The sequence below is a fragment of the Bubalus kerabau genome, chromosome 8, assembly GCF_029407905.1.
Source record: "Bubalus kerabau isolate K-KA32 ecotype Philippines breed swamp buffalo chromosome 8, PCC_UOA_SB_1v2, whole genome shotgun sequence".
Lineage (NCBI taxonomy): Eukaryota > Metazoa > Chordata > Mammalia > Artiodactyla > Bovidae > Bubalus > Bubalus kerabau.
In genome coordinates, this window is record NC_073631.1 from 49,833,231 (window position 1) to 49,861,076 (window position 27,846).

General features: G+C 46.7%; 1 protein-coding gene across 7 annotated transcripts in view; it reads right to left on the reverse strand.

Moving 5' to 3' along the window:
* ATXN7L1 (ataxin 7 like 1) overlaps positions 1-27,846 on the reverse strand; it is a 252,662-nt gene that overhangs the window by 147,438 nt on the left and 77,378 nt on the right. For 4 of the 7 annotated variants that reach the window (XM_055590218.1, XM_055590217.1, XM_055590214.1 and 1 more), the window contains exon 3: positions 8,084-8,188. In XM_055590218.1, the coding sequence (XP_055446193.1) occupies positions 8,084-8,188 (105 nt within the window). Of the gene's footprint in view, positions 1-8,083; positions 8,189-25,357; positions 25,457-27,846 lie in introns of all 7 variants that reach the window. The other 3 variants (XM_055590215.1, XM_055590213.1, XM_055590212.1) reach the window with 1 other exon arrangement.

A 27,846-nucleotide genomic window follows, 5' to 3' on the forward strand; every position in this document is an offset into this window, starting at 1 on the left:
GATATAAGAAGAGGGGTTTTTTCTTTCAAGTAAAAATGAATTCAGTAATGCTAAAATTATGAACATCCTCTTAATCTATCTCTAAATTTTAGCTGAATCATTACATCTGCTATTTGTCTACTTGTAAAATTTACCTGATTCACAGAAACGTGCAAGAAAAGGGAATTCCACTGAATTTAGAGGAAATTATCTACTGTTTTGGTGGTAGGGGTGGGGCTCTTACGGATCTGCTCATTTGTTGGGGATGAACAAGAAACTGCAGGCAGAACTGATGGTGGTACCCGTTCCACCTCTCCCACAAGCTTGCCTCTTTTTACTTTTTGATATTTAAAGGTCTATCCAAATGCCATGACTCTCAACACATGGACTGTAACCAGTTTATTCTTCCATTCTGATTTCCCTCAAAATTGTGCCCACGTTTTTCACCTATGCCAACAAGCAGACAATCAGAAGCGTAAGTTAGAAAAATGAGAGATAGGGAACTCAGGTGCCCCCAAGCACCCGCATTTAGGCTCCAGCATCCTACAGGGGACCAAAACAACCTTTCGGTATGGAAGTTCAGTTATGCTATTGCAGGGAGTTTGAGATCCAAAACATTCAATCAGTAAAGTCATCAAGAGTCAGACATAGGCTGGAATCCTAGTTCTGCCACTTACATCAGCGAGATCTTGAGGAAATTTATGAAATCCTCTGAGTCTCCCTGTCCTTGGGTGTGAGACAGGAATAATGGGACTAGAGCACCTTAGCACCTTAGAGTGGCAGCAGGATTAAATTAAAAAAAATCTTAGCATATATAAGTGCTCAATAATTGTTATTGGTACTTTTTGTCTTCCATTAACAGATAAGAAAAGCTAGGGTTTGGGACCAGGTCAACCTGCTATATTCTAGATACATTTTTAATTCTAATTTGAGCAGCAGCAAGTTCAAAAATATAAACATTTGAAGGGATGCAAAATGTGGTGCTACTTTGTTGTAGATTTTTTCAGTTGTAATTCTTGATATAAGGTATCACCATTTGTTAGTCCATGATTAGTTTTGCTTTGGGATCTTCTTAGAAACAACTGTAGGAATTTCCTTAGTATCTGTCCTATGGTTACACTTTACCAGGGAGTATGGAAAGATGACATAAGAAGAAACAATCACAGACATTGTTTCTGACTGTAAGGAACCCCAATGATACATCAAGCCAGGAGTTAATTTTAGATCAGGGATACATTCATCAAATTAAGGTTAAAAAAAGAATCTCCCTAACAAAATCAAGTTTGCACAGATTCACCTGATCTTGCCAAGTCTTATTAGTTAATACTGCCGGACTTGACAAAGAATATGTTCAATCTGACCAATTTCCTTAAATTATTTTATTTGTCTCTGGTGTAAATAATCTAGTTCATAAAAAACAACTCACAATAACAACAGAAATTTAATCTCAACAAACAAATCCCATTTAATTGACCAAAAACTTCAGTCCTGCTCTGTGGCAATCTACACCTTCGGAAAGGAAGTTCTGGCAGGATAATTAGCCAGTGATGATACCCTGGAAGCCCAGGGGCACTGACATTAGGAGGGACTCCCTTTCTCTAGGGCTCAAAAGCACAAATGGTTTGTTTCCTCCTCAACTAGAGGTCACCCGGAGATAGACAAAATAAAGAGAACAATTGCAGGAAACCCTGAAACCTCATTAATGAGGCTTCCATGTGTGGCACCGCCGGGCTCTGCAGCTCTCGGTCCCCACCCAGCAGCAGCATCTGCATGTGCACGCAAGGGATGGAGGTGCCAGCTTCCAGGAGCCAGTTGCTGCCACTCATTTATTTTGTGGCTCAGCCCCTCTGCTTTAGCTCACAGTTCATTAAATTCTACTGCATCACCATCAACATGCAAAAGAGATACTTGAAGGGCATTCAAAAATATAATCAGAAAAAGGGACTAAAAGGTCCTCTCTAAGAAGGGAAAAAACTAATCCTATCTTGTCTTTTGAATGACATCTAGGTTCTTTGGTTCTAATATATATTTAAGTAGCAGTGACATCCAAGGAATATCTGTCTGATGGTTGGGGTGTAGGGCGCCGTATGGTTTTCTGCTTGGAGAGTGAGCACCAAAAGTGGCTGAAAAATTCTGAAGGATCTTCGTATACGAATGTTTTATTTCTTTTGCCACTTTTTCCCCGTTGGTTTTTTTTTTTTTTTTTGAGGTGGGAAGGGCTGCAATTTTATGGACTTCAGCAATCTATCTTGTTTTATGCTTTGAATATGACCGTGATGGGGAAATTATCCCGATGACCAGCTCATTGGAGGCTGAACTAGTAAACTTTCCACATGCTACTGTGTGGTTCCAGAGAACTGATCTCAGGGCTTAGTGTGCCCACACACACACACACACGTATTTGAAGGGGGAGGAAAACCTGAATACAGAAAAGCACAGAATACTACACAACAAATGGAGATGTCGTAATTCACAGCAGTGGCTTTCACCTGGGGGTCATTTTTGTCCCCTAGTGGACAGTTTTCACTGTCATGCCTTGGGGTGGGGGTAGCTACTTGCATCTAGTGGATAAAAGCTAGGGAAGTTGTTCAATATCCTACAATACAGAGGATGCCCCCATAACAGAATTTTCCAGCCCCAAATGTTAACTGTGCTGCTGTTGAGAAACTATTCTTTATGGTAGTTTATTATGTAAATATATTAGGAGATAAGGACAGAAAAAATCATACTCCTTTCATTTAGGCAAATCATACAACTTCATAAATGTCCAAGCCAATTACAAAACCACAGCTAGAATCTACTTATTATTTTCCCCCTTACTTACAATATTTCAAACTGATTAAACATATGTAACTTCTAAATGTAATAAAAATATTTTTTCATTGTAGGTACCTTGAACCTTCTAGTTTTGAGCTTATATACAGGCTTATGCACACAAATGGGACCCCATACACACACACACACACACAACATACACAGGGGACTCTTCAGAAGAAATGGCACTTTCTCCGCACTGAGGCTGGGATCCACAATCCCGACACAGAGAAAGTCACCAAGGTCACCCTCACACTGCACAGTAATCATAAATGAATATCCTTTGGACAAGACTTCATTATAAATCTCTGTAGCTTATCACTTGGTTAATGAAAGCATAACTTTTTTTTTTAAAAGCAAACTTTGTTCCACCACTGTGCTAAAAGTACTTTCCACATGTGAGCTCCTTTAATCATCAAAACGATCTTAGGAGAAAAACTACAATCCCATTTTAAGAATAGGAGACTGAAGCACAGAGAGGCAAAGTAACCTGCCCAAGGTAACACAGCTAACAAGTGGTAGAACTTGAACCTAAGAAGACTCACCCCAGAGAGGCAATTCCCAACCACGCAGCTCCCACATCATGTCAGTGCATCAAGTCACAACTTGGGCTGGACAGCTATGAAGGGTAAGGATGTTGGCTGAGTGAGATCAGTTCATTTAAGGAGAGGCTTTTTCTGTTTCCCTCTTTTCTATCTTATTGCCTAAATAACATCATCAACTCACCTAAGAGATTTTAGAAACAAACCAATCCCTCAAAATCGTAATCTCCTGGGCAGAGGTCTAAAAAGCATCTAAAGGGCTGCTATATAGAGGCAACAGACCTAAGGGCCCACACAGGTGGGGTGGCACAGCCACTGGCACAGCCCCAGTGGCCTGGAGAGCCCCCCGCCCCAGGCCAGGCAGAGGTTCTCCTGAGCAATGGGCACATGCCTGCTTTTTACATCTGGACACAAGCTTGGGGCACAAAGTCAGGAATAAGAGGAAAGCAGCCAGTCTTGGGAGTGGGGAGGGAGGTGGCCAAGGCTGGCTCGACCTGGGCAGGGACCCCAGAGATACTGGGAGCTTCATGGTGTTTCCAAAGGAGCAGACACTGGAGCCCAATGTGAATGTAAACCATATTCTTAAAGGTGGATCCTCAGGACTCCTGGCAATGTAATCGTCTTTAGGCCAACAAGTCTTGCCTCCAAGAGTGTGGGAAGCCAAAGATGAATCACAGGCCAGAGTCCGCAGGCTGACCTCCATGCGTGTATCCCCCGAGACAGGGTGAGAAACGAAGTCAGGAAGCACTTGACTGAATTGGTTTTCCCATTTTTCATAAGAAACATTCAACGTAATAAAAAATAGCCACACTTTATTGACAATAATAGCTACCCTTTCTTTATTTCCTTACTATGTGCCAGGAAACTACTTTATCTCTGTTCCTCACAGTAACTCTGCAAGGCAGGAACTATCCCTTCATTTCAGAGGAAAATGAGGCCCAGAAAGGTCATGTAATTAGCCTGAGGTCTCACAGCTAGGAACCCAGGTCTGTTTGACTCCAAAATTTATGATTTTTTCCATAATCGCTTTCACTGTTTCACATTATCATCAACCTCCAAAGTCCTCAGAACCAACTGCCTAAATACGTACACACACACACACACACGCGCGCACACACACACACACACACACACATCTTCCATTTAACTTAACGAGGCCACTGAAATCTTGAAGGCTGCCATGCACCCGTCCCTCTGATTATGCTGTGATCCTTAAAATCAGGCACCAAATCCCAGGCACTGGGAATGAGCAAGTTTCCAAGAGAACACATAGCCCAGTCCCCTGTCACTTAAAAAGGTGAAGAGTCTGGGGTCTTAGGGCTGGGTAAGGCCGAACTGGGACCTGGCCCCCGAGCTGTGTCCCTTCCACTGCACCTCAACTCTGCTTCCCAGGGCCAGGGCCAGTGATGATGAAATCATTTCTGGGTGCTGGGAATACAGAGCTGAAAAGGTATTATTAATACATCCCTGGTCCCGAAAGGATCCTCGAAGCTGGTGGATATAGCTGAGACAGCCCACGGGTAACTGAAGTGCAAGGCAGGAGCGGGGGAGGCGTTCTGTGAATATGAAGAGGGACAAGCTGTGTCCAGCTGGAGGCCACGTGGAGATGCCATGGGGAGAAGATAAATGAACCCATGCTCTGGGGTGTACCACAGGAAAGCGCCTCTCACCAGTTCTTTCATACCAAACCCCCCTGTGGCAGGCAAAGCACTCATTTTATAGACCAGGTGGAGGCCACCAGCCTGAGGTCATGTAGTTAATAGGGGAGTCATGTGAAATGCTCTGTCTGCCTCCAAAGCCCACACTCTCTCCATTATAACAAACTTCAAATGCTGCTTTGAGGAACCCTGGTGGCTTAGTAGGCCAGAAGAGTGGCACTTGAGCCCGCACCCCAATTTCAACCCCCATGGCTCTGCTGGGCATCTGTATTCATACTGGGGTTCTATAGATGAGATTCCATTTGAGAGAAAACTCTGCAGCTAACATGATCGAATCTGAAGCCAGGTATTATGATGTGCTCCCTGGCAGGCAAGGGTTTTGGCCTAGGAGTTTGGGCCTTGGAGTTTGCGCTAGGACAAGAGGGGCCTGGGAGCCACACCCAGAGGTTCAGGCCCTGGAGTTTGGGCTAGAACAAGAGGGGCCTGGGAGCCACACCGGGAGGAAGTGAAGGACAATGGCTATGCAAGCCAGGGAATCACGCACTTCCCTCACTCAGGAGCTATGCTGCCTGCATTCAAAATCAGGCTCTACACCTGCTTAGTTTTGAGACCCTGGGCAAAGCAATCCTAAGCCTTTGCTTCCTCAAGTTCAAACTGGAAGTCATATTGGTACCTACTTAGTGGGGGCGTTGAGAGGATTACATGTTCAAAGATAAGGAAAGCATCTAGTACAGTCCCTCGTACCTCATGCAAAGCCATTCTCATTAACTTGTTGATTACAGCAAGGCTAGTCATAGGAGGTAAAAGAGCAAGAAAAGAAATACTGTGATACTACAGGAGGAATTCTTAGGGCAGCTAAGAAATCCTCCTTGCCCCTTAAGTGTTGCCCTGCTTCTGAGCTCTGCCTTGCGTTCTCCTGCCCTTGATAGATGTGGGTGGGAACCTGTGGGACATGTACCTGGCAGACAAGGGAGGCTTAAGGGCCTCCGTTTGCTGAGCTGTGGTCGTGTCCTACCACTGCTTGTCTGCTGCTTCAGCAAGAAGCCCAGGAAGACCGGGTTTCAGGTGATGAGATCCATAACCCCAAACCCCCAAACTAATTTACTGCCATTGCTCAGAGCAGATGGCTACAAAATCCTCGGCTGTGCCCCTAAGCTTGACTTGCTCTTGAACCAAAAGGCTCAGGATAGAGGGAGGCATGTGTCAAGGGAGCCAAGCCCTAGCCCTAGAGGTCTCCTTCACTGGCTATGTGGGGTCTTGCCTTGGGAGGAATTCTGCAGGGCACAGTGGGGGTCCCGGGTCCCATTTAGGTTCTTTCCATCAGAAACCCTGTCAGTGAATTAAGTTCCCAGAGAAGGTTTTGACGACTTATGGGATTTTTCCTCGTCTCGTTCACTGCTGTACCCCAGCACCTAGAACAGCAGCACATCCTAGGAATGAATGAATGATGATCCCTTCCTGCATCTTCATGAGACAGACAGGAGCAGGGACCACAGAGCTTCCATGGTTGCTCCCTGACCTGCCAGCTGTGTGGGATTGTCTTGCCACTGCTCTGCTACTGACTCCCCTACTTGTCACCTCAGCTGGTAGCATCAGCACCGCGCCTCTGACAATCTGCCTGGGAGAGGTTTGGCCTTTTCTCTCCTCCCAGCGGAAGGGAGGGTCATTTGCTACAGGGCATCTAGCAAGAAGGTCAGCGAGTGCCCAGCACACGACTTGCCCCTTTCATACTCTATCTGCCAGAAATGAAAACGTTAGAGCGGGAAGCGCCCACAGAAGTCAACACTCGTGGAAGAGACGAGGAAACCAAACCCTGAGACATTTAGCAAGTAGCCCCAGGTCACAGAGGCGGCTGCCACGAGGGGCAGAAGACCTGGCCTCTCAACGGAGCTCTTTGTACAGCATTTGCTAGGAGCCTCTGTGCCCATGCAGGTCAAAAAGTCTCAGAAGCCTGGATTCTTCTTTCTACATATTATAAACACGAAACACAACTACAGTACACACACAGACGCAGGTTATATACAGAAACACACCGCTATGTAAACGTCATATACATATATACATATATGTAACTGATATTATGATACATATAACTATTCAATAGTCCCAAGTACCTTTACTGGTGAGATTAGACAAGCTCATCTCCTTTTATTTTATATCTATTTATTACAGAATGGTGATAACTGAAGGGCTAGGGGAAAAGAAGAAACCCTGAGTGTGAGAAAGGAGAAATATGTAATTTGCCAAAGTGTATTTGATATGATAATTGCTTTGACTTTTTTAGGTACAATGTTTAATGCACTTTGAAATTTTACACTACAGAAGGGCATTTGGATTTTATGTTCAACAAAAGAGAGGAGACTTGAAACCAAAAGATTGGGAACTACTGTTCTGGAACTCAGAGCACATTACAGCTTTGGAAATCGGCTGGTCCAACAACATCCTGTTTGAAGACAGGTTAAGTCACTTCCTATCCTCAGGTTAGTAGCTCTTTATCTGCTCTTAGGGGAGCAGCCATGTGGATGTTAGCTGTGGGTGCCCAAGACACCGGCAGTGAAGGAGGCCAGCATTTGCTGTGGAACTACTGAAGGGTTTCACACCAAGGATGTAAAAGATAGAGGGAAAGCAAGTTCCCAAACATGACTGTTTTTTTCCTTTTTTTTTTTTTTAACAAGCAGGATTCTTGGAAGAGGAGAAGCTGAACTCGTGGCTTTGTTTGCATTTCCTGGGGGTTGGCACCCCAGTGGCCCCCACGGTGGGCTGCCCTGGCCCTCTTGTCTCTCGGAAGAACCGAACATCGGGCTGCAGGAGTGGCTCCTTGAGCCACTGCTGTCCCTCCCCTTTGTCCCCTGCAAAGACCACCACCCATCTACCTAAACAACGGGATGTTTTCTGTATGGTGCTCCCACAGCACCGAACATTTTGGCAAGAGGACTACCCCTGACTACCTCTAAGGCAGTCGGCCTGGAAGCCGAGGCAGAGCCCAGGGGGATTCACCCAGGGCCTTGGGCTCAGACAGACCCAGGGCCAGACCACAGGGCAGGGCTCCTCTCGAATGTTGGCCATCGGCCAGTGCAGGAGTCCACTTACCGCAGTGGGACTGGAAGACCTGCGGCTTGACGACCTGGTTACAGGCGCTGCACACCACGAGGTAGAAGTCGTCGTGTGCTGGGTAGTGGCCAAACAAGTGCATATCTGTGGGGGGAAAGGAAAACAGGTTGTTTTGAAAAAGCAACCGAGTCTTAGAAGGTGGATGGTTTCTTCTTGGAATGTCCTCCAGGGCAGGTTTTCAAACAAGACCGGCAGAAAGGCAATCATCTTTAGAAAAGGGAACGCAGCTTGTGCAAATGCAGCTCCTTACTCTCAGAGTAGCCCATGCCTCCAAGAAGCCCTCCTCATTTCCCTTGCCAATGGATGGCTACCACTGATGGCTTAGTCTGCGGCATTTGGGCTACCCAGAATCTCATGCCACAGGGAGTCACTCTGTCCTGAAAGAGGGCCCCAGGGTTCACTGGGACCCAGTGAGGCTCCAGTTATTTTAGGATGAGGGGGAAGTTCACCCAAACCCATTTCAGCATAAGCAGAGGCCTCTCTGGTGAGTGACAGGGTGAGAAGGGCTGGAGAGAGAAAAAGGAGTCATCCTGGTTTCGGCAGCTGCCTGGGTCCCCCCATCACCTGCAGAAGACTCCAGGGTAAAAGGAAGCGTCCAGACAAGTGGCTTGCTGGCTGCCATCATTACCCATTCTTTACTTGGCAAATATTTGCTGCTGCTGCTGCTAAGTCGCTTCAGTCGTGTCTGACTCTGTGCAACCCCATAGATGGCAGCCCACCAGCCTCTGCCGTCCCTGGGATTCTCCAGGCAAGAACACTGGAGTGGGTTGCCATTTCCTTCTCCAATGCATGAAAGTGAAAAGGGAAAGTGAAGTCGCTCAGTCGTGTCCGACTCTTCAAGACCCCATGGACTGCAGCCTACCAGGCTCCTCTGCCCATGAGATTTTCCAGGCAAGAGTACTGGAGTAGGGTGCCACTGCCTTCTCCAGCAAATATTTATTGAGTGCCTAAGTGTGCTGGGCACCAACTGTGCTGGGTGCCAGGGCTGACTGGTGAACAAGAACAAGGGCCCTACTCTGCTGGAGCAGAAAAGAGAAGCATTGACCAGATTCACACAGGTCATCATGTGGGTGTAACTGTGGTACCCACTGAGGAGGGGAGGAAAAGGGTCCCATGAAAGCATGTGGCAGGCTGACCTAACCTTGACTGAAGCATTGGACAGGCTTTCCAGAGGAGGGATTAGAGAAAGAAAAGGTCAGGGGAGAGAGGGGGAACTTTCAGGTCCACCATGGAAGGAGATTCTGTGTGTAGGAGGAAGCTCTTGGCTGAAACAGAAGAACAAGAGGGGAGCCCAGAAGGTGTAAGCTTTGTGGATCAACATGGAGAATACCCATGGACAGAGGAGCCTGGCGGACTACAGTCCATAGGATTGCAAAGAGTCACATATGACTGAGCGACTAACACACATGCACGCACATAGATTTTGAACCTGACTTTAGGAACAATGGGAAGCTACTGAAGGTTTTTAAGCAAAGTGGTGACAGAATCAAATTGTTGGAAGATCAGTTATGTGGCCTATGAGACACAACAGCATACATACATTCACACAAAAACCTGTTCATGCATGGTCACTGTAGCATTACTCATAAAAGCCCAAGGAAGCAACCCAGTTCAGTCGCTCAGTCGTGTCCAACTCTTTGCGACCCCACGGACCACAGCACGCCAGGCCTCCCTGTCCATCACCAACTCCCGGAGTCTACTCAAACTCATCTCCATTGAGTTGGTGATGCCATCCAACCATCTCATCTCATCCCATCTCATCTCATCTCATCTCTGTCATCTCCTTCTCCTCCTGCCTTCAATCTTTCCCAGCATCAGGGTCTTTTCAAATGAATCAGCTCTTTGCATGAGGTGGCCAAAGTATTGGAGTTTTGGCTTCAACATCAGTCCTTCCGATGAACACTCAGGACCGATCTCCTTTAGGATGGACTGGTTGGATCTCTTTGCAGTCCATGGGACTCTCAAGAGTCTTCTCCAACACCACAGGTCAAAAGTGTCAATTCTTCGGGGCTCGGCTTTCTTTATAGTCCAACTCTCACATCCATACATGACTAATGGAAAAGCCATAGCCTTGACTAGATGGACCTTTGTTGGTAAAGTAATGTCTCTGCTTCTTAATATGCTGCCTAGGTTGGTCATAACTTTCTTTCCAAGGAGTAAGCGCCTTTTAATTTCATGGCTGCAATCACCATCTGCAGTGATTTTGGAGCCCCAAAAAATAAAGTCAGCCACTGTTTCCACTGTTCCCCATCTATTTCCCATGAAGTGAAGAGACCAGATGCCATGATCTTAGTTTTCTGAATGTTGAGTTTTAAGCCAACTTTTTCACTCTCCTCTTTCACTTTCATCAAGAGGCTCTTTAGTTCCTCTTCATTTTCTGCCATAGGGTGACATCATCTGCATATCTGAGGATACTGACATTTCTCCTGGCAATCTTGATTTGAGATTGTGCTTCATCCAGCCCAGAGTTTCTCATGATGTACTCTGCATATAAGTTAAATAAGCAGAGTGACAATACAGCCTTAACATACTCCTTTTCCTATTTGGAACCAGTCTGTTGTTCCATGTCCAGTTCTAACTGTTGCTTCCTGATCTGCATACAGATTTCTCAAAAGGCAGGTCAGGTGGTCTGGTATTCCCATCTCTTGAAGAATTTTCCACAGTTTGTTGTGATCCACACAGTCAAAGGCTTTGGCATAGTCAATAAAGCAGAAATAGATGTTTTTCTGAAACTCTCTTGTTTTATCAATGATCCAGCAGATGTTGGCAATTTGATCTCTGGTTCCTCTGCCTTTTCTAAAACCAGCTTGAACATCTGGAAGTTCACGGTTCACGTATTGCTGAAACCTGGCTTGGAGAATTTTGAGCATTACTTTACTAGTGTGTGAGAAGAGTGCAATTGTGAGGTAGTTCGAGCATTTTTTGGCATTGCCTTTCTTTGGGATTGGAATAAAAACTCATCTTTTCCAGTCCTGTGGCCGCTGCTGAGTTTTCCAAATTTTCTGGCATATTGAGTGCAACACTTTCACAGCATCATCTTTCAGGATTTGAAATAGCTCAACTGGAATTCCATCACCTCCACTAGCTTTGTTCATAGTGATACTTCCTAAGGCCCACCTGACTTCATGTTCCAGGATGTCTGGCTCTAGGTGAGTGATCACACCATCGTGATCATCTGGGTCATGAAGATCTTTTTTGTACAGTTCTTCTGTGTATTCTTGCCATCTCTTCTTAATATCTTCTGCTTCTGTTAGGTGCATACAATTTCTGTCCTATATCGAGCCCATCTTTGCATGAAATATTTCCTTGGTATCTCTAATTTCCTTGAAGAGATCCCTAGTCTTTCCCATTCTATTGTTTTCCTCTATTTCTTTACACTGATCACTGAGGAAGGTTTTCTTATCTCTCCTTGCTATTCTTTGGAACTCTGCATTCAAATGGGTATATTTTTCCTTTTCTCCTTTGCTTTTCACGTCTCTTCTTTTCACAGGTATTTGTAAGGCCTCCTCAGACAGCCATTTTGCCTTTTTGCTTTTGTTTTTCTTGGGGATGGTCTTGATCCCTGTCTCCTGTACAAGGTCATGAACCTCCGTCCATAGTTCATCAGGCATTCTATCAGATCTAGTCCCTTGAATCTATTTCTCACTTCCACTGTATCATTGTAAGGGATTTGATTTAGGTCATACCTGAATGGTCTAGTGGTTTCCCTACTTTCTTTAATTTAAGTCTGAATTTGGCAATAAGGAGTTCATGATCAGAGCCATAGTCAGCTCCCAGTCTTGTTTTTGCTGACTGTATAGAGCTACTCTATCTTTGGCTGCAAAGAATATAGTGAATCTGATTTCAGTATTGACTACCTGGTGATGTCCATGTGTAGAATCTTCTCTTGTGTTGTTGGAAGAGGGTGTTTGCTATGACCAGTGCGTTCTCTTGGCAAAACTCTACTAGCCTTTGCCCTGCTTCATTCTGTACTCCAAGGCCAAATTTGCCTGTTACTGCAGGTATTTCTTGACTTCCTACTGTTGCATTCCAGTCCCCTATAATGAAAACAACAGCTTTTTTGGGTGATAGTCGTAAAAGGTCTTGCAGGTCTTCATAGAACTGTTCAGCTTCTTCAGCATTACTGGTCAGAACATAGACTTGGATTACTGTGATATTGAATGGTTTGCCTTGGAAACAAACAGAGACCATTCTGTCATTTTTGAGATTGCGTCCAAGTACTGCATTTTGGACTCTTTTGTTGACTATGATGGCTACTCCATTTCTCCTAAGGGATTCTTGCCCACAGTAGTAGATATAATGGTCATCTGAGTTAAATTCACTCATTCCTGTCCATTTTAGTTTGCTGATTCCTAAAATGTCGAAGCAACCCTGATACCCATCAACTGTTGAATGCATAGATGAAATGTGATATATTCATACAATGGGATATTATTTGGCCATAAAAAGACATGAAGTGCTAATGCCTGCTATAATATGCATGCTGCTGCTGCTGCTGCTGCTAAGTCGCTTCAGTCATGTCCAACTCTGTGTGACCCCATAGACAACAGCCCACCAGGCTCCCCCATCCCTGGGATTCTCCAGGCAAGAACACCGGAGTGGGTTGCCATTTCCTTCTCCAGTGCATGAAAGTGAAAAGTGAAAGGGAAGTCACTCAGTCATGTCCGACCCTCAGCAACCCCATGGACTGCAGCCCTCCAGGCTCCTCCATCCATGGGATTTTCCAGGCAGGAGTACTGGAGTGGGGTGCCATTGCCTTCTTCATATTCAATTACGTCAGTACTGTCCCACTCTCTGCGACTCTATGGACTGAGCCTACCAGGCTGCTCTGTCCACGGGATTCTCCAGGCAAGAATACTGGAGTGGGTTGCCATGCCCTCCTCCAGGGGATCTTCCCAACCAGAGATCAAATTCACATCTCCGGTGTCTTTTGCATTGGCAGGCTGATTCTTTACCCACTGAACCACCTGGGAAACCCCACTACAAATATGGATGAACCTTAAAAACATATGCTAAGTGAAAGGAGCCAGTCACAAAAGGCCACATATTATATGATCCTCTTTATATGAACTGTCCAGAAGAGGCAAAGCCACAGACAGAGAGAGGAGATTAGTGCTTGCCTTGGCCTGGGAGTCCTGGAGGGAACTGGAGAACTGCTAAAGGTTTACAAGCTTCTTTTGCAGATGATACAAACATTGCCAGATTGATAGTGGTGATGGTTGCACAAAGCTGTGAATATATTACAAACCACTGAATTGTATGCTTTAAATGGGTAAATTGTATGATACATGAAGCACATCTCAGTAAAGATGGGGTGGGAGGTAGGGAGATCAGTTTTGAGGAAACCAGTGGTCAGAGCCTCCTCATGGGCCGCTGGGTGGAGATAGAGCCCTGAAGGGCACTCTGCCTGCCTCTCCTTACCTGACCGGCTCCAGGACCACTGAGTGCAGGGTGGACAGGTGGAAATAAAAGACACAGCCTTCATGAAAGTGCTTTGCCTCACACATCTGAGTTTCCTCTCCCCCCACCCCCCATGCCCTCATTTTCTAGACGCAACCTGTGTTTTTACCGAAAACCATCAGACACACCATGGTTCTACTAGCTGCAGGGGGAGGCCACAGAGAAGCTGAGTTCCTCTTGATGTCAGGACGGCTCATTTATAACCCAACACATGCTTCCAGTGCAGCCCGGATACTTAGAAGGAAATGGAATTGACACACTGGTCACATGGCCAAGAGCCAAGACTCCTGCTCCAGGGGAGGCTGGATGGGAAGGGTGAGATGGGCCCTCACTGGTGTGAGGACCCCATGCTCCCATGGCGGGATGCAGGCCAGGCTGGGGCACAGGCGCACTGAATCTCTGCAGCATCTGTGGTTCCAGGCACGGCTGGTCATTTCCTCTCTAGGACTTACCTCTGTTTCCACTCTGACTAAGACGTTACCAGAGGGGAGCGTTATTAGTCAGTGCCTGGTAGGCGGAGGCCTGTGACAAGAGAGGCTGAGAGAGAACCCAGCTGTGACAGAGGCCCAGGCGGGGCCCACACAGCATCCGGTACCCTAGCTTCAGAGCCTCCCAGCACATAGAGGACACTCCCAGTCCCACACTGCTGACAGCACTCTTGCTTTACTTTCAACTTACAGAATATTTTTATAATATATATTCTTTTTTAAAAAATAACAAAAGTGATACGTGTGTTTTGAAGATACATTTGAAAAATACAGAAAAGCCAGAAGAAATTTTAAAAAAACCACTGGCAGCCTTTATTAACACTTTGCATCTCATTTAGATTTAGTCACATTTTCTATCCAGGAACATGTGAAACCAGGAGCTGGCAAGGGCTAAAACATTTATTTATTCAACAGCATTTCCTGGGTTGCCTTACAGTCTTTCTGCAATAGATCAGGCTATAAGGGAATGAAAGAAATGCATTAATTTAAAAAACAAAAAAAGCATTCGCAAACTTGCCTGAGCACCTACTCTGTGCCAGAAACTGAGTGCAGTAAGGGAGGCTGAGAGGCAGGGGGTGGGGAACATGGCTCTTGACCTTTGTCATGGGCCCCGATGACCTGTCCAAGGCCCGTCAGGCCCCTGGCTGCTGTCCCGCTTCAGCATTCCTTCGGGAAGCTGTGGAGCCCCCGCTCCCCCGCCACTCTCCCACACCTCTGGGTCGAGAGTTGAAGGTAAATGTCAGGCTGGGCAAAGCCTGGCCATGCTGAGGGTGTCCTACCCTGGGCCCTTCGCGTCACTGGGGCTGTTCTTGGTTCCCTGCAGGGCAGTTTCAATTGTGTCTGCTTAGAGTATGTCTCCCGTGGAAACAGAGGACCTGCTGGCCTGCTTGCGTATTCCTTAGTGATCGGACCTCAGAATCTCCTCAACAGGCTTCCTGGGTTCTGAGAGCCTGCCAGAGGGGAGCAAGATAAAGCCTGTGGCTTCTCAGAAGACCACCACTTCCAGGGGCCATGCCATTTTGGCCAGTGTGTCGTCTGCTTGGGGATGAGGGAGGAAGGCCAGGGAGCACTGGAAATCACTATGCCTGGCATCATGTTGGATATACTATTAATTAATAACTCTCCCTCTCAATTTACCACCCAAACAGAACTTTCAGTACACAGTTAAAAATGGTGGTGTGTTGATGTGGGCTTGTACCAGCTTTTGAGAGCCAACTGTGCAAGTCTCCCAACGTGTTCCGTGAGATCAAGGAGGTAGCTTGAAATCAGACCTCATGGAGTATTTACACCATGGAAAGGGGAACTACACATTAGGTTTTTTCTTTTCTTCAGCAAGCCACATTGTTAAACATTTACCAGCGTACCACTGAACAAAGATGGGGAAAAAAAGGTAAAAGTGAAACCACCTGTAATGACACCGCCTCGGGATAACCACTGTTAGCATGTTAAGATACATCCTTCTAGACTTCGCTATCTGATAACATTATCTTAGGTAATCCTCATAATTAACCCACAAAGTTGCCATCATTCCACTTTCCAGGCAAGGAAACAAAGCTAAGAGATCCCATGAGTGATCTGTAAAGCAGGATGAGACCCCTGCTCTAGAGTCCATGTTCCCATCTTAGCCAAAGGTCTTTCATAAGAGCAAGATCCCATTTTAAAAATGAAGGAAACAGTTTGATGGATGGAAGGGTTGCATAGAGGACCAACAGGCTCTGAGGAACCTTTGGCATCTGCACAGGCCTGGGGTCAGAAGGAGGGATTTTGAGCACAGTGCCCTTTGCTGTGTAACCTCAGGGAAGGTGCCCAACCTTTCTGAGCAACTGTTTCCTCATCCATAAGATGGGGCTTGCGTTTCTTGCCTCATGGAGTTGCTGTGAAGGCTTATAAAATTTTCCTGGCCTTTTATTTTCTTCCTCCAGGGATTTGGGAAAGAGTGTAGAGAAAGCTTTACTCAAGGTCTTCTCCCCTATCTTTCAAAACTAATTCCTTCTCCTTCCAGTGGGAGAATCTTTGCTCCAGGCAGCACATTCTTTGACCCTTCTTCAGGACCATTCACAGCTGACCTCCTGGGGAAACTGCAAGGTTCCTCTGACCTGTACAATTCCCTCTATGTGCACGGCACCATCACACACATGTGTGGACAGACGAGGGTTGCAAGCCACTAGCAGGGCTCTCTCTAGGCAGTGGTCAGGCCCCAAGAAAACATGCACAAAGATGATGGGACTTTGCCCATCACAGTGTTCAGTTATTCCCCCATGTTCAATTATTTCCCTACCACAAATCCATGCCTGTCTGTTTTGTTCCATTTTGTCCCTACCAACGAATTAACTGTTGATCAGATACATCAGATAGCACCACCATGGCACTGTCATAGAAGTGATCTTACTTATCCTCCTGTCTGATCATCGGAAGGGTGAGAGCAAGATCCATAGCTTCATTTTGCAGGTGGGGAAACAGGTATACTCTTGATTCTAGGTAAGTATTTTTTGGTTTTTCACCCCAACCCATTATACACATATGTGCTGTGCTAAGTTACTTTAGTCGTGTCTGACTCTTTGCAACCCCATGGACTGTAGCCCGCCAGGCTTCTCTGTCCATGGGACTTTCCAGGCAAGAATACTGGAGTGGGTTGACATTTCCTCCTTCAGGGGATCTTCTTGACCCAGGGATCGAACTGGCGACTCTTAGTTCTCCTGCATTGGCAGGTGGGTTCTTTACCACCAGTGCCACCTGGGAGACCCCCTACACATATACATACCTGTTTTATCTGTCCATCCATCCATCATCTATCAAACACATATATCACACTCCCATATGTCCTGGTCTACTCATTTCTTTTTATTTTATTCTATTCTATTTCATTAAAAAAACATGCCGAACTCTTGAAATTAATTTCATAATCCTTTAATGGGTCACAACTCAAAGTCTGAAAATCACTCTTCAAGGCAATCCAGTGAGTTAGGGGTTGAGCTGAACCTGAGAGATAACTGGGGGTTTACAGAGGTCAGAGATGGTCCTCAGTGCTTATCTGGGAGTCTGAGGCCATGAACTGAATCATTAGTGCCAGGTATACGCTGCAGCTCACAGGAGCTGTATTGTATTTCTTCCCGAGTCTGCATTCAGTGAGGCATGTCTGTGGCCTGAGTCAGCCAAGGTGGGAGTATTTACACCATGGGAATCAGCATCCATTATAAACCAGGGCTGCTTCTCTTGGAGAGCTGGCTGTGAAAACACTCACCAGCACACCACTGACTAGCATCTACTCTGGCATCACTCTTCCCTGGATCAATTTCCCTAGTTATCAAAATGGAGAAGTTTATATTTGTCATCTACCACATCGGATGCTGAAAGGCTTCTGTGAACTTGAGAGGAAATTAATATGTTAATATAAACTTATGATAATGGTATTGATCATTAGCCCCAAAACATATGCACAACAGAGACAGGTAAACATACTGATCATTTTCTGTATCAAATGAGCACAAAAAGGCTACAACTTGTTCAGCTCTGGTGGTGATAAGGGCACTGGGGATGGGGAAGTGGTGATGAGGGAGTGGAGAATTAAGTTCTTTTCAATGTCTGACAATATAATGCTTACTCTTTAAGGGTTATTCCTGGAGCTTATTCACAGATTAGGCTCAGACTATCAAATTAATGCCACTTATATATGGATCACACACAGGTTATTCTCAGTGGCTTCCCTGGTGGCTGAGACGGTAAAGAATCCGCCTGCTATGTGGGAGACCTGGGTTCGACCTCTGGGCTAGGAAGATCCCCTGGAGAAGGGAATGGCTACCCACTCCAGTATTCTTGCCTGGAGAATTCCATGGACAGAGGAACCTGGCAGGTCCTAGTCCATGGGGTCGCAAAGAGTTGGACACAACTGAGCAACTTTCACTTTCACTTATAGCAAGCAGTCCTTTACTTTTTCTCTTCCTTAACTTCTGGTGGAACTCTCATCTGTGGAAGTCGACTGACAATGGCAATCATGTTACCAACTTCCTGGCACCCTGGGTCTGCCTCCCGACAGCACTTAGGTTCCCCACAGGTCTTTTCTGGCCCTCACAGCTTCACCACCCCCAAACAACCACCCACTCCTCACCTTCTGCCCCCTCCCACTCCCAGATGGCAGAGGAGGGATGGAAGGGACAAAGCCCGGCTCGTTAGGAAGAAGAGACACAGCTTAGGACACCAGAACAGTTGCTACAAAGGTAGAAAAGTAACTGATTTCCTGGTGTAGTTAATGACCCATTTCTTAAGTCGATACTGAAAAAGAAATTGGCAGGACTTGCCTGGTGGTCCAGTGCCTAAGACTCCGTGCTCCCAATGCAGGAGGCCCAAGTTACATCCCTGGTCAGAGAATTAGATCCCACACACAGCCACTAAGAGTTTGCATGCCACAACTAAAGATCCTGCATGTCGCAACAAAGACCTGGTACAGCCAAATAAATAAACAAATAAATTTAAAAAAAGAAAGAAAGAAATTGGCAGAATAGGAGGAGCAGCAGCATTTTATAAATGGCCTTCTGAGGAAACACTTCAGACAAGCAAAATTGTGTATAAATTTTCCTTTATACCCAATATTCACTTAGTGAAAATGGCTGAAGTAAAGGAAGAGGCAGGGTGACATGTCCAATTAGCTATTTGTACAGGATTTGTTTCTATGATGGGAAGACAACTGGTTTTGTGGCTGCAGGATCACACTAGATTCTGTGCACTTTTGAATTTGCCCCTGGAACCTTCCAAAGCTCAAGACCCAAGCAACCACTGGTGAGAGTTCAAAAGATAAAACACTTAAGAAAGAGGGATTCCTTCCTTTTGCAAGTGGGAAGGCCAAGTTAAGCAAAGGCTGCACGCAGAAGCAGCTAGAAGCAGACTGCCTTTGAAGGCCGGGGGCTGGGGGGTGGGCAGCTTCAGCAGTGATGCCTGCACTCGCTCAGAAGATCCCACAGTAGGGAAAAGGAAGACAGAAAAGTAGACAATATTGAATTTTAATTTCTTGAAGAAAAAAAAAAGCCCCAGAAAATGGCCTCAGGTTTCCCCCAAAGTCTTTTTCAGGGTTCTGAAACCACCCCGGTTGCTATAGAAATCATGAAAATGTCAAGGTAGCATATGACTCTAGTATAACAATAGTTTCATATACTTTTAAAATTGAGTTTCCCTTTTGAACTGACTCTAAAAAAACACAACATAATGAAAAAAAAAAAAAAAAACACAACATAATGGAAAAAACAGAGTATGTGATTTCACCACACTGAATCTTTTGCAGGAAGGTAAGTGTGAGCCTCTGCCCGTGGTGGGTAATGGAATGGATCCACAGACTGTGGTGGGAACTATGGATGTGACGACGCTGTGATGATGGCTGGACAGCCAGTGCCACTGGACTCCCTTGGAAAGCTACCAAAAAGATGAACTCGGCTGGCAGTGGTTTTGATTTGTGGGCTTCCAATTACATAAACTCAGGACAGGGGAGATTACCGGGAAGAACAGCAACTGTGGGTCAAGGACACACATGGCTGCTCCAAGTGGATTCACATTTAGACAGAGATGCCACTCAGGGGAAGCACCTTTCATGGTGGGAGAAGCTGGTCCTAAATGCCTTCCTTTCTCCCACTAATCTTAATATGCTCATTATCCAGTTTTTATTAATGTGTCTTTTCTCTCTGCTAGTAGACTTTTCAGCTGCATTTTAATCACTTGTGTCAAATAGAAAGTGTGAGGCGGGGGGAACTTTTCTCCTTTGCTCTCATGGCTGCGCGATTCTGTGTGTCCCCCAACTCCAAACTCTCCTTAAAGTCACAGAACAAAATAATTTGGGGGCCTTCAAAGCAGTGACCTCTGACCTGACACCTGCCACTCCCCCAGCAGAGTATTGAACTTCCCTTGAGGAAAATTCAACAACAACAAAAAATGCATTCACTTTCCATTTTTCAGATTTCTGAAAACTCATGGCCTGACTGAAGGCTTCAAAAACAATGAAATCTGGAAAGGGAAACTGAAACAGGAGGGCTAGAAAAGCAAGCAGTGCGCAGTGCCGGCCAGCTTTCAGCACCGAGGAGGGGGGTGCAGGTGGCAGGCACAGGGCCTTCTCTTACAAACCAAGGACTCAAAAGCCCCAGTCTCTTCTCACTGAGGCTGGGCCACAAGGCACATCCTGGCAAGGCTGAGCCAGGAGCGGGCCCCACAGCAGGCAGAAGCTCCCCACTCTGCTGCCTGAACTGATCCCTCCCAATCCCAGCCCCAAATTCCACCCCTGCTCCTGCTTCTCTCACCCGCCCCACCCGGCAAACCCCAGCCAGCCCACATGGCCATGAAAGACAGCCCATCCCTCCCTCCGCAGGAGGAGGGCCTTTACAGGCAGGCTCTCATGGGGTATCAAGGTCAGCAGGCTGCACAGGGTCCCGGAGCTGGGGGGAATCCCCCAGACCAGCCCCTCCCCCAGGCTCCCCTTCAGCTCCCACTCATACCCTGAAGCAAAACGAAGGAAGGGAGACAGTATGAGGCTGGACCTGGGAGGTGATCAGAACCCAGACTTGAGAACGAAAACCACGAGAGGTGAGCCTGCTCAAATGTGGTGCCTGAGAGCAGGGCTATGGAGTCAGGCAGCCTTGTGTTCAAATCCTGACCCTGCTGTTTGGCTCGATAACCCCCTCTAAGCTTTTCTCATCAGGGGTAAAATGACATGTTTGTGAAGAGGCTGGCACAAAGTAAGGATGTAGAGTCTCCAACTCACCCATCCACTCCTTGGGGAAGACTCCTTTGATGTGCCTGGAGGGGAGGCAGAGTCTCCTCCACCCCTTCGTCCCGGCCCTCAGCAATATGACCAGAGTTTTCTTAAGGCTGTACTGGAGTCACTGGATTACACCCTTCTCACCAGATTGGGATCTTCTTACAGAAATCATGACTTAAAAATGTCCTTAGCCAAACAGTCTGATGCATGGTGGCCACTTAATAAACATTAATAAGCTAACAAGACTGACGTTCCCAAGAAGTTGATTTACTTCCCATATTCCTTCATTTTCTCTTCTGTCAAAGGGGCAAGTTGTAAATGACAATAAGTTGTCCTAATATCCATGCTGCTAACTAAGATTATGAGGTTAACAGTTACATCTCTTTGTTCATTCTTGGAGCTCTTTTGAAGACAAGTACTGAAGCTAAGAAGGAGGCATGTGCAGGGTGGCCACTCTTGTGTTGTTGTTTGGTTGCTAAGCCATGCCCCACTCTTCACGACTCCGTGGACTGCACCCCACCAGCCTCCTCTGTCCCTCACTACCTCCCGGAGTTTGCTCACTGAGTCGATGATGTCATCCAACCATCGCATCCTCTACGTTGTGTAGAGTGGCTGATACCTGTCCCCACCATCCTAGGCTCATGAAGGCTGGCTCCTTCCTTCTCCAACAAACCACGGCTACTCCCCACCCCACCCACAGCGATGGCCCCCTCAAAGACAGAGTTTGGGATAGGCATAGGGGTGCTCCCTCACCCTGGGGAAATCAGGAAAGTAGGTAATACAGGGCCTCAAAGCTCCAGACTCCTCCCGCCCTCCCCGTTTCAGGTCTGGATCAGCGCAGCAGCCAGGCTCAGCCCAAGGCACAAGGAGTCATCTAAGCCCAGCCTGGTAGAGGATCTGAGTGGCTGCTGGGCAGTGAAGACGCTGGTGGCCAAGAGAACCACAGCACAAAGGGCTCCCCTGGGCCTACTCCTGGCTTAGGCTTCAATGCCGACAATCGCGGCCCCTAAAAACGTTCCCAGGGATGGCAAGTCAGCCCTAGTTCTCTCTCTTGAGCAGCTGCAGGACACCTAGGTTCCTCCCTGTCCAGCAAACTTGTCTGTTGTTTCAGCCTGGCAGGCTGCTGGCTTCTGGCCTGACCGCCCCACCTCTGGTCCAAAAGACAGATGAGGAACATGTAACCATTTTGGTGGGATGCTGAGTCCTGAAACAGTAACCTGGCTAAAGCACTTCTTATAGCAAGGGGTGCTTGGGCTTACAGATAAGCTGCATGGAGAGGACACCCCCATTAGTCCCTCACGAAGTCAGCCCCCATGCCCTGGTCTGGCCAGGGAGAAGTTCTGTATCAGGGACAGGATGGGTACAGCATGTTCAACAAGGACCTGGAAGTAAAGATTGCTTACGGGTGAGCCAAGTCACTTCAGTCATGTCCAACTCTTTGTGACCCTATATAGGCTGTGGCCTGCCAGGCTCCTCTGTCCATGGGAGACATTCTCCTCCAGGCATGAATACTGGAGTGGGTTGCTGTGCCCTCCTCCAGGGGATCTTCCTGACCCAGGGATCAAACCTGTATCTCTTATGTCTCCTGCTCTGGCAGGCAGGTTCTTTACCACTAGCACCACCTGGGAAGCCCCAAAGACTGTTTAGTTCACTACAATTCAATTAGAGAGAGAAGAGAAGCATCAACACATTGGGGAAAATTCTAGTCCCTCCCTGGGCTTTCCTGCCTAGTTACACTTAAAAGACCAGACAAGTGGAGGGGCGTACGATGCTCTGGAAAGGCCACATGTCACCACAGGCTCCCTTCCCTCCCAGGTTCTCCTGCCTGAGTCACTTACAAGCTTAAATGCTCACTTAAATCTTTATGCCCATGTTATTGTCCACTTGAGAACTACAGTTAAGATATTTGTTTTCATAAAATCAGGAGGCCTCCCTGGGCTTTTTTCCTCAAGACTTCTTCAGCAGGCCTTGCTTTGTTCCTGTGGAATAGGCTTTTCCTCTCCTGGGCCTCCCTCACCAGAGAACGTTAACAGCTTGAGCGTGTAAAGCTGGTTTCCAGAGGATTTAGAGGTGACTCCTTCCACCTCCAACCCAGGGCCTCTCCAGGGTCCAGGTAGGGTCTCCGGCCACACTCTGTAAGGTCTTCCCTCTTCCCACCCCTACCCAAGAGAGATCTGAGTGACGGGGAGGTAGGTACCATATTTCAGGGAAGAAACAGTGGGTTTGAGGATGAGGAAGTGATGCTGTTCCTTTTAAGACATGTTATGGTCAAAGAGAATTTCCAGATTGACTAGAACAATGCTGTTAAGAACAACTTAAATGGGTCAAGGGAAATCAATGAAAACACTTCCTTTCCTGTCTTTTAGAATAGGATGGTCCACTTCCTTGTTGTGGCAAGCTGAGTCTGCAGGATGGACTAACTCATCCCTTAGGTTCCTTCCAGCTCCTCAGTGATGATGGCTGGTCTATCAGGGAGTGTGTCAGGAGATGAATGCGGGAGGATGCCACACCCACGTTACAAGGGAAATCCCTGGAAGAGGTAAATAGAGTATAAAATCTGAGTGGTTTATTTTTAAGAGGAGTTAGTGAAGGCTGACTATCTTACTACCCACCTACTCACAGAGATGGTATCTATACAGACGATAGCATCTATCACGTCTATCAATCATCAAGAACCTACTGTACAGCACAGGGAACTCTACTCAATATTCTGTAATAACCCATGTGAGAAAAGAATCTGAAAAAGAATTAATATACATATAACTGAACCACTCTGCTGTACACCTGAAGCTAACACAACATTGCAAATCAACTATACCTCAATATAAAGTAAAAATGAAGTTGAAATAATCATCTATCTTGATCTACCATAGTTGTCCTATCCCTGTCTCTCATCTCACCTACCTCTGTGTCATACCTGTCTATCATATCTACCTCTATCTGTCTACCATCTCCATGTTTTTATCTCTATCATCTCTCCTCCTATCTTAGAAAGCATTCTAGCTTTGAGCACTGTGGGGCTCTGAGGTGGACTTAACTCAGTCTCAGCCTGTTTGATGGTTTTGAAGGCTACATTTTTGAGTGACAAGGGTGAGATATGGCTTTACAAAACTAAATGAAAAGAAGAAAAAAAGAACTTAGACAATAGCGAAAAACATCAGCTGGTTCTCAGGGGCTGCACTGTGAACTGCATGAGGACAAGGACTATGCTTCGCACACAGCCCCGTGTCTCCCTCCTTCAGCACAGTTCTGTTCATGTGGCAGGAGCAAAGTGGAAGTATGAATCGAAGCGCTCCTTGAATTCAGCTTTCTCTCTGAAATCTGAATAGACTGTAGACTTCAAAAGAGGCTGCTCTGAGGCACACCCATGTCTGCCATCTTGTTTCTTGAGATTCATGGGCCCAGAGGCTTTCATTCCATCTTGAGGAAAACAAGACCAAGAGCTCGACAGGATGCGGCCGGGGTCCTTAGCTGTCTGTGGGAGTCAAGCCATGCACACCAGGGGCTTTCACAGCCCTGCTAAAACCAGAACAATGATGCAAGCAGCACTTCCCATTAGGCTTTCCATCACTTTTTGGAGATTAATTTAAAAATCAACTGGGTAGGGCCAGGCACATCCACCACAGAGATGCTCCACCCTTCCCAGCACAGTGACCTGGGTGATTTCTTAGATGGCGTGTTGTGGACCTCGAGTCTGTGAAGCCGCCTACCAGCAGCGCCTCGTGAACGCAGGAACCGTGACATTTGAAGAGACACAGACAGAGGCCTCCATGAGACTGCCCCCAAGGCAGGTCTCAGCTATTTAGGTATTGCTACAAATTAGGGGCGTAGGGTCAAGAAGACTCTCACCCCAGACATGCCAGCCCCTGCTCCGATCTGGGGGTGGGGTTCCATCAATATTCTGCTTGAAGATTTGGGAATGAAGAAGAGGGACCGACTCAGAATCTGTGAGACTGTGGCCAGGAACATGAGGCCATCCCAGTGCTTGGGGATCTCGGTGAGTCCCATAGCAGTGCTGAGTTGACTCCTATTCAGAGGGTCTATGATGAGACCCCCCTGGATCCTGTGGCACTTGTCAGCGGCTCTGAGCGCAAAGGAGAATTGGCTCTGGTCATGGTTTATCTGTAACTGGCAGAGAGATGGTGACATTTTTTTTCCCTGAGGCCATTTTTCAAGGCTATGGAGTCCTGCATACGCCCTCCAATGATTACAACCACCACCCAGATGATGCCGCCACAGCTCTGAGGTAAACGTGCCATTTGGCTCTGTTATGAGATGCGTCCACTTGGCATAGCCAGAGGGCAGTGGCAGGAATTGCTTAATGCCCCCAGGAGTCAGTGTCCAAAGCACTCAGGCCACTGGGACAGCCAGGCTGCAGGAAGCTGTTGACAGATATCCCAAGGCATTCCCCTGTGAAAGGGGGGCAAACAGGAGAGCCAGAGTCACTCCAGCTGGAACCGCCACTCATGTACCAGTATTAGTGAGGGACAGAAAGGACCTTCGCTCTCAGAAAACTTAAAGAGGTGTTTGTGCTTCCACCAAATCCAGGCTTCTACAACCAGTCATACACACCTGGCAACTCCTCAGATGGGCTGGTGCTGAAAGCTGGCAGCCTTCTGAGCACAGAGGTCCAGGAAGAAAAAAATCCACCATGGAGAGGATTACAGAAAGCTATTTTAATGTAATGGAAAATAGGATCAATCAGCCAGAGGAGAAAAGTCACAACATCTTCAATCACAAATCAAGCATGACGTTAGTTCTGTGCCCGAGGAGAAAAGGCACAGATTCTCAGGGAGCTTCCTGAGGCTCTGGGATCCAGTTCCACCACCCCTGAGTCCCAGGTTCAGCTTCCACCACATCCTCCTCCAGCACTGCCCGACCTTTATCCCTCCCTCCCAACTCACCAACGTCCTACTCATCCTTCCAGGCCGGCGTTAGTGCAACCTCCTCCAGGGAGCCTTCTCTGGTTCCCGTAGCCACAATAACCCTTTCTCTGTATCTGCAGAGTCCTTTGCATTTAAGGCCACACTTAGCCCAGTCTACCTGGTGCTGACAGATACACCTATCTTCTCCCATTTGTATGCTAACATTTTATATACTATCTCAGACATTTAAATGTTAAATATTAAGGCTGTCAGAAACATGCTTAAAAGAGTGCCAATGCCTCAACTGCCTCACTTTAGACTAAGGAGTCACCTAGTAGGCAGCTGGGGTGGCTGCGGGGCTGGGGCATGAGCCACTAACTCCTGCTCCACCTCGAGCTTGCTGTGCAACACTGAGCAAGCCACAGAGGCTCTCTGGGTTTGTCTTTCCTTATCTGGAATATGGTAGTCACAGCTTCCTCACAAGGTTGCTGGGAGGATTAAATGAGGTAACTTATGCCAGTGCCAGCATCTTATAGGCACTCAGATGCCCAAGATGGTGCCAGTGGTAAAGAACCCGCCTGCCAATGCAGGTGAGGCAAGAGACGTGGCTTCCATCCCTCAGTCAGGAAGATCCCCTGGAGAAGGGGATGGCACCCCACTCCAGTATTCTTGCTTGGAGAATCCCATGAACAGAGGAGCCTGGCAGGCTACAGTCAATAGAATCACAAAGAGCTGGACACAACTGAAGCAACTTAGCATGCACGCACAAGACGATGCCAGAATCTTATAGGCACACAACTGCCCAGGAAATTGAACTGAACTTCAGCTTAAACTAGTTAGGTCAAAAGACAAAGACTTGCAGAGGAACATTATTCTACAAACAGCTCAGTGTCATGTTTACAAGGTAGGTTCTAAAGTCAGCTTGTCTGGACTTTTCACCTTGGAAAATTCCTCTGGGTCTCAGTTTCCTCATCTGAAAATGGGGATGGTAATAATAAGATGACTGTCAGTATGAGATGGGCAACACACATCTGATGTCTGGTGCTTGGAAAGCTCTCAGTAAGTATTAGCTGTTACTATGATCTAGAATCTAATTTTGCATAGCAGGACTTGAAGAAAACAACCCTGTTTGGCTGGAGCAAAACAGTGAGGGTCAAGAATGAAATCATTATGTTGAAAGCCACCAGACCTTGAGCTTTCAGTCATCGAAGCCACGGGGTGAGTAAACAGCAGTGATTATTGTGTGGTTACTAAATTGTGTCCGACTCCATTGCAACACCATGGACTGTAGCCCACCAGGCTCCTCTGTCCATGGGATTTCCCTGGCAAGAATACTGGAGTGGGTTGCCATTTCCTTCTCCAAGGTATCCTCCTGACCCAGGGACTGAACCTGCAACTCTTGCATTGGCAGGCAGATTCTTTACCACTGAGCCACCAGGGAAGCCCAAAGAGTAGCTGAGGGTTTTTTAAAGTGTGAATATTACATGCAATCTGGCCCCTGAATGTAGATGACTGGACCCTATGACAGGTCTATGGAGTGAGATTCTCTAGAGGTGGAGCTCAGGAGGATGCACTTAAAAGAAAAAAAAAGAAAGAAAGAAACTTATTTATCTTTTGGCTACTGCACGTGGGGTCTTAGTTTTCCCACTAGGGACTGAACCCATATACCCTGCACTGGCATGAAAAAGCTGGCTTAAAACTCAACATTCAAAAAACTAAGATCATGGCATCCAGTCCTATCACTTCATGCAAATAGACGGGAAAACAATGGCCAACAATGGCAGATTTTATTTTCTTGGGCTCCAAAATCACTGTGGATGGTGACTGCAACCATGAAATTAAAATGCTTGCTCCTTAGAAAAAAAGCTATGACAAACCTAAACATGATATTAAAAAGTAGAGACATCACTTTGCCAACAAAGGTCCATATAGTTAAAGCTATGGTTTTTCCAGTAGTTATGTATGGATGTGAGAGTTGGGGCATAAAGAAGCCTAAGCGCCAAAGAACTGATGCTTTTGAACCGTGCCGTTGGAGAAGACTGTTGAGAGTCCTTTGGACAGCAAGGAGATCAAACCAGTCAATCCTAAAGGAAATCAATCCTGAATATTCATTGGAAGGACTGATGCTGAAACTGAAGCTCCAATACTTTGGCTATATGATGCAAAGAGCTGACTCACTGGAAAAGACCCTGATGC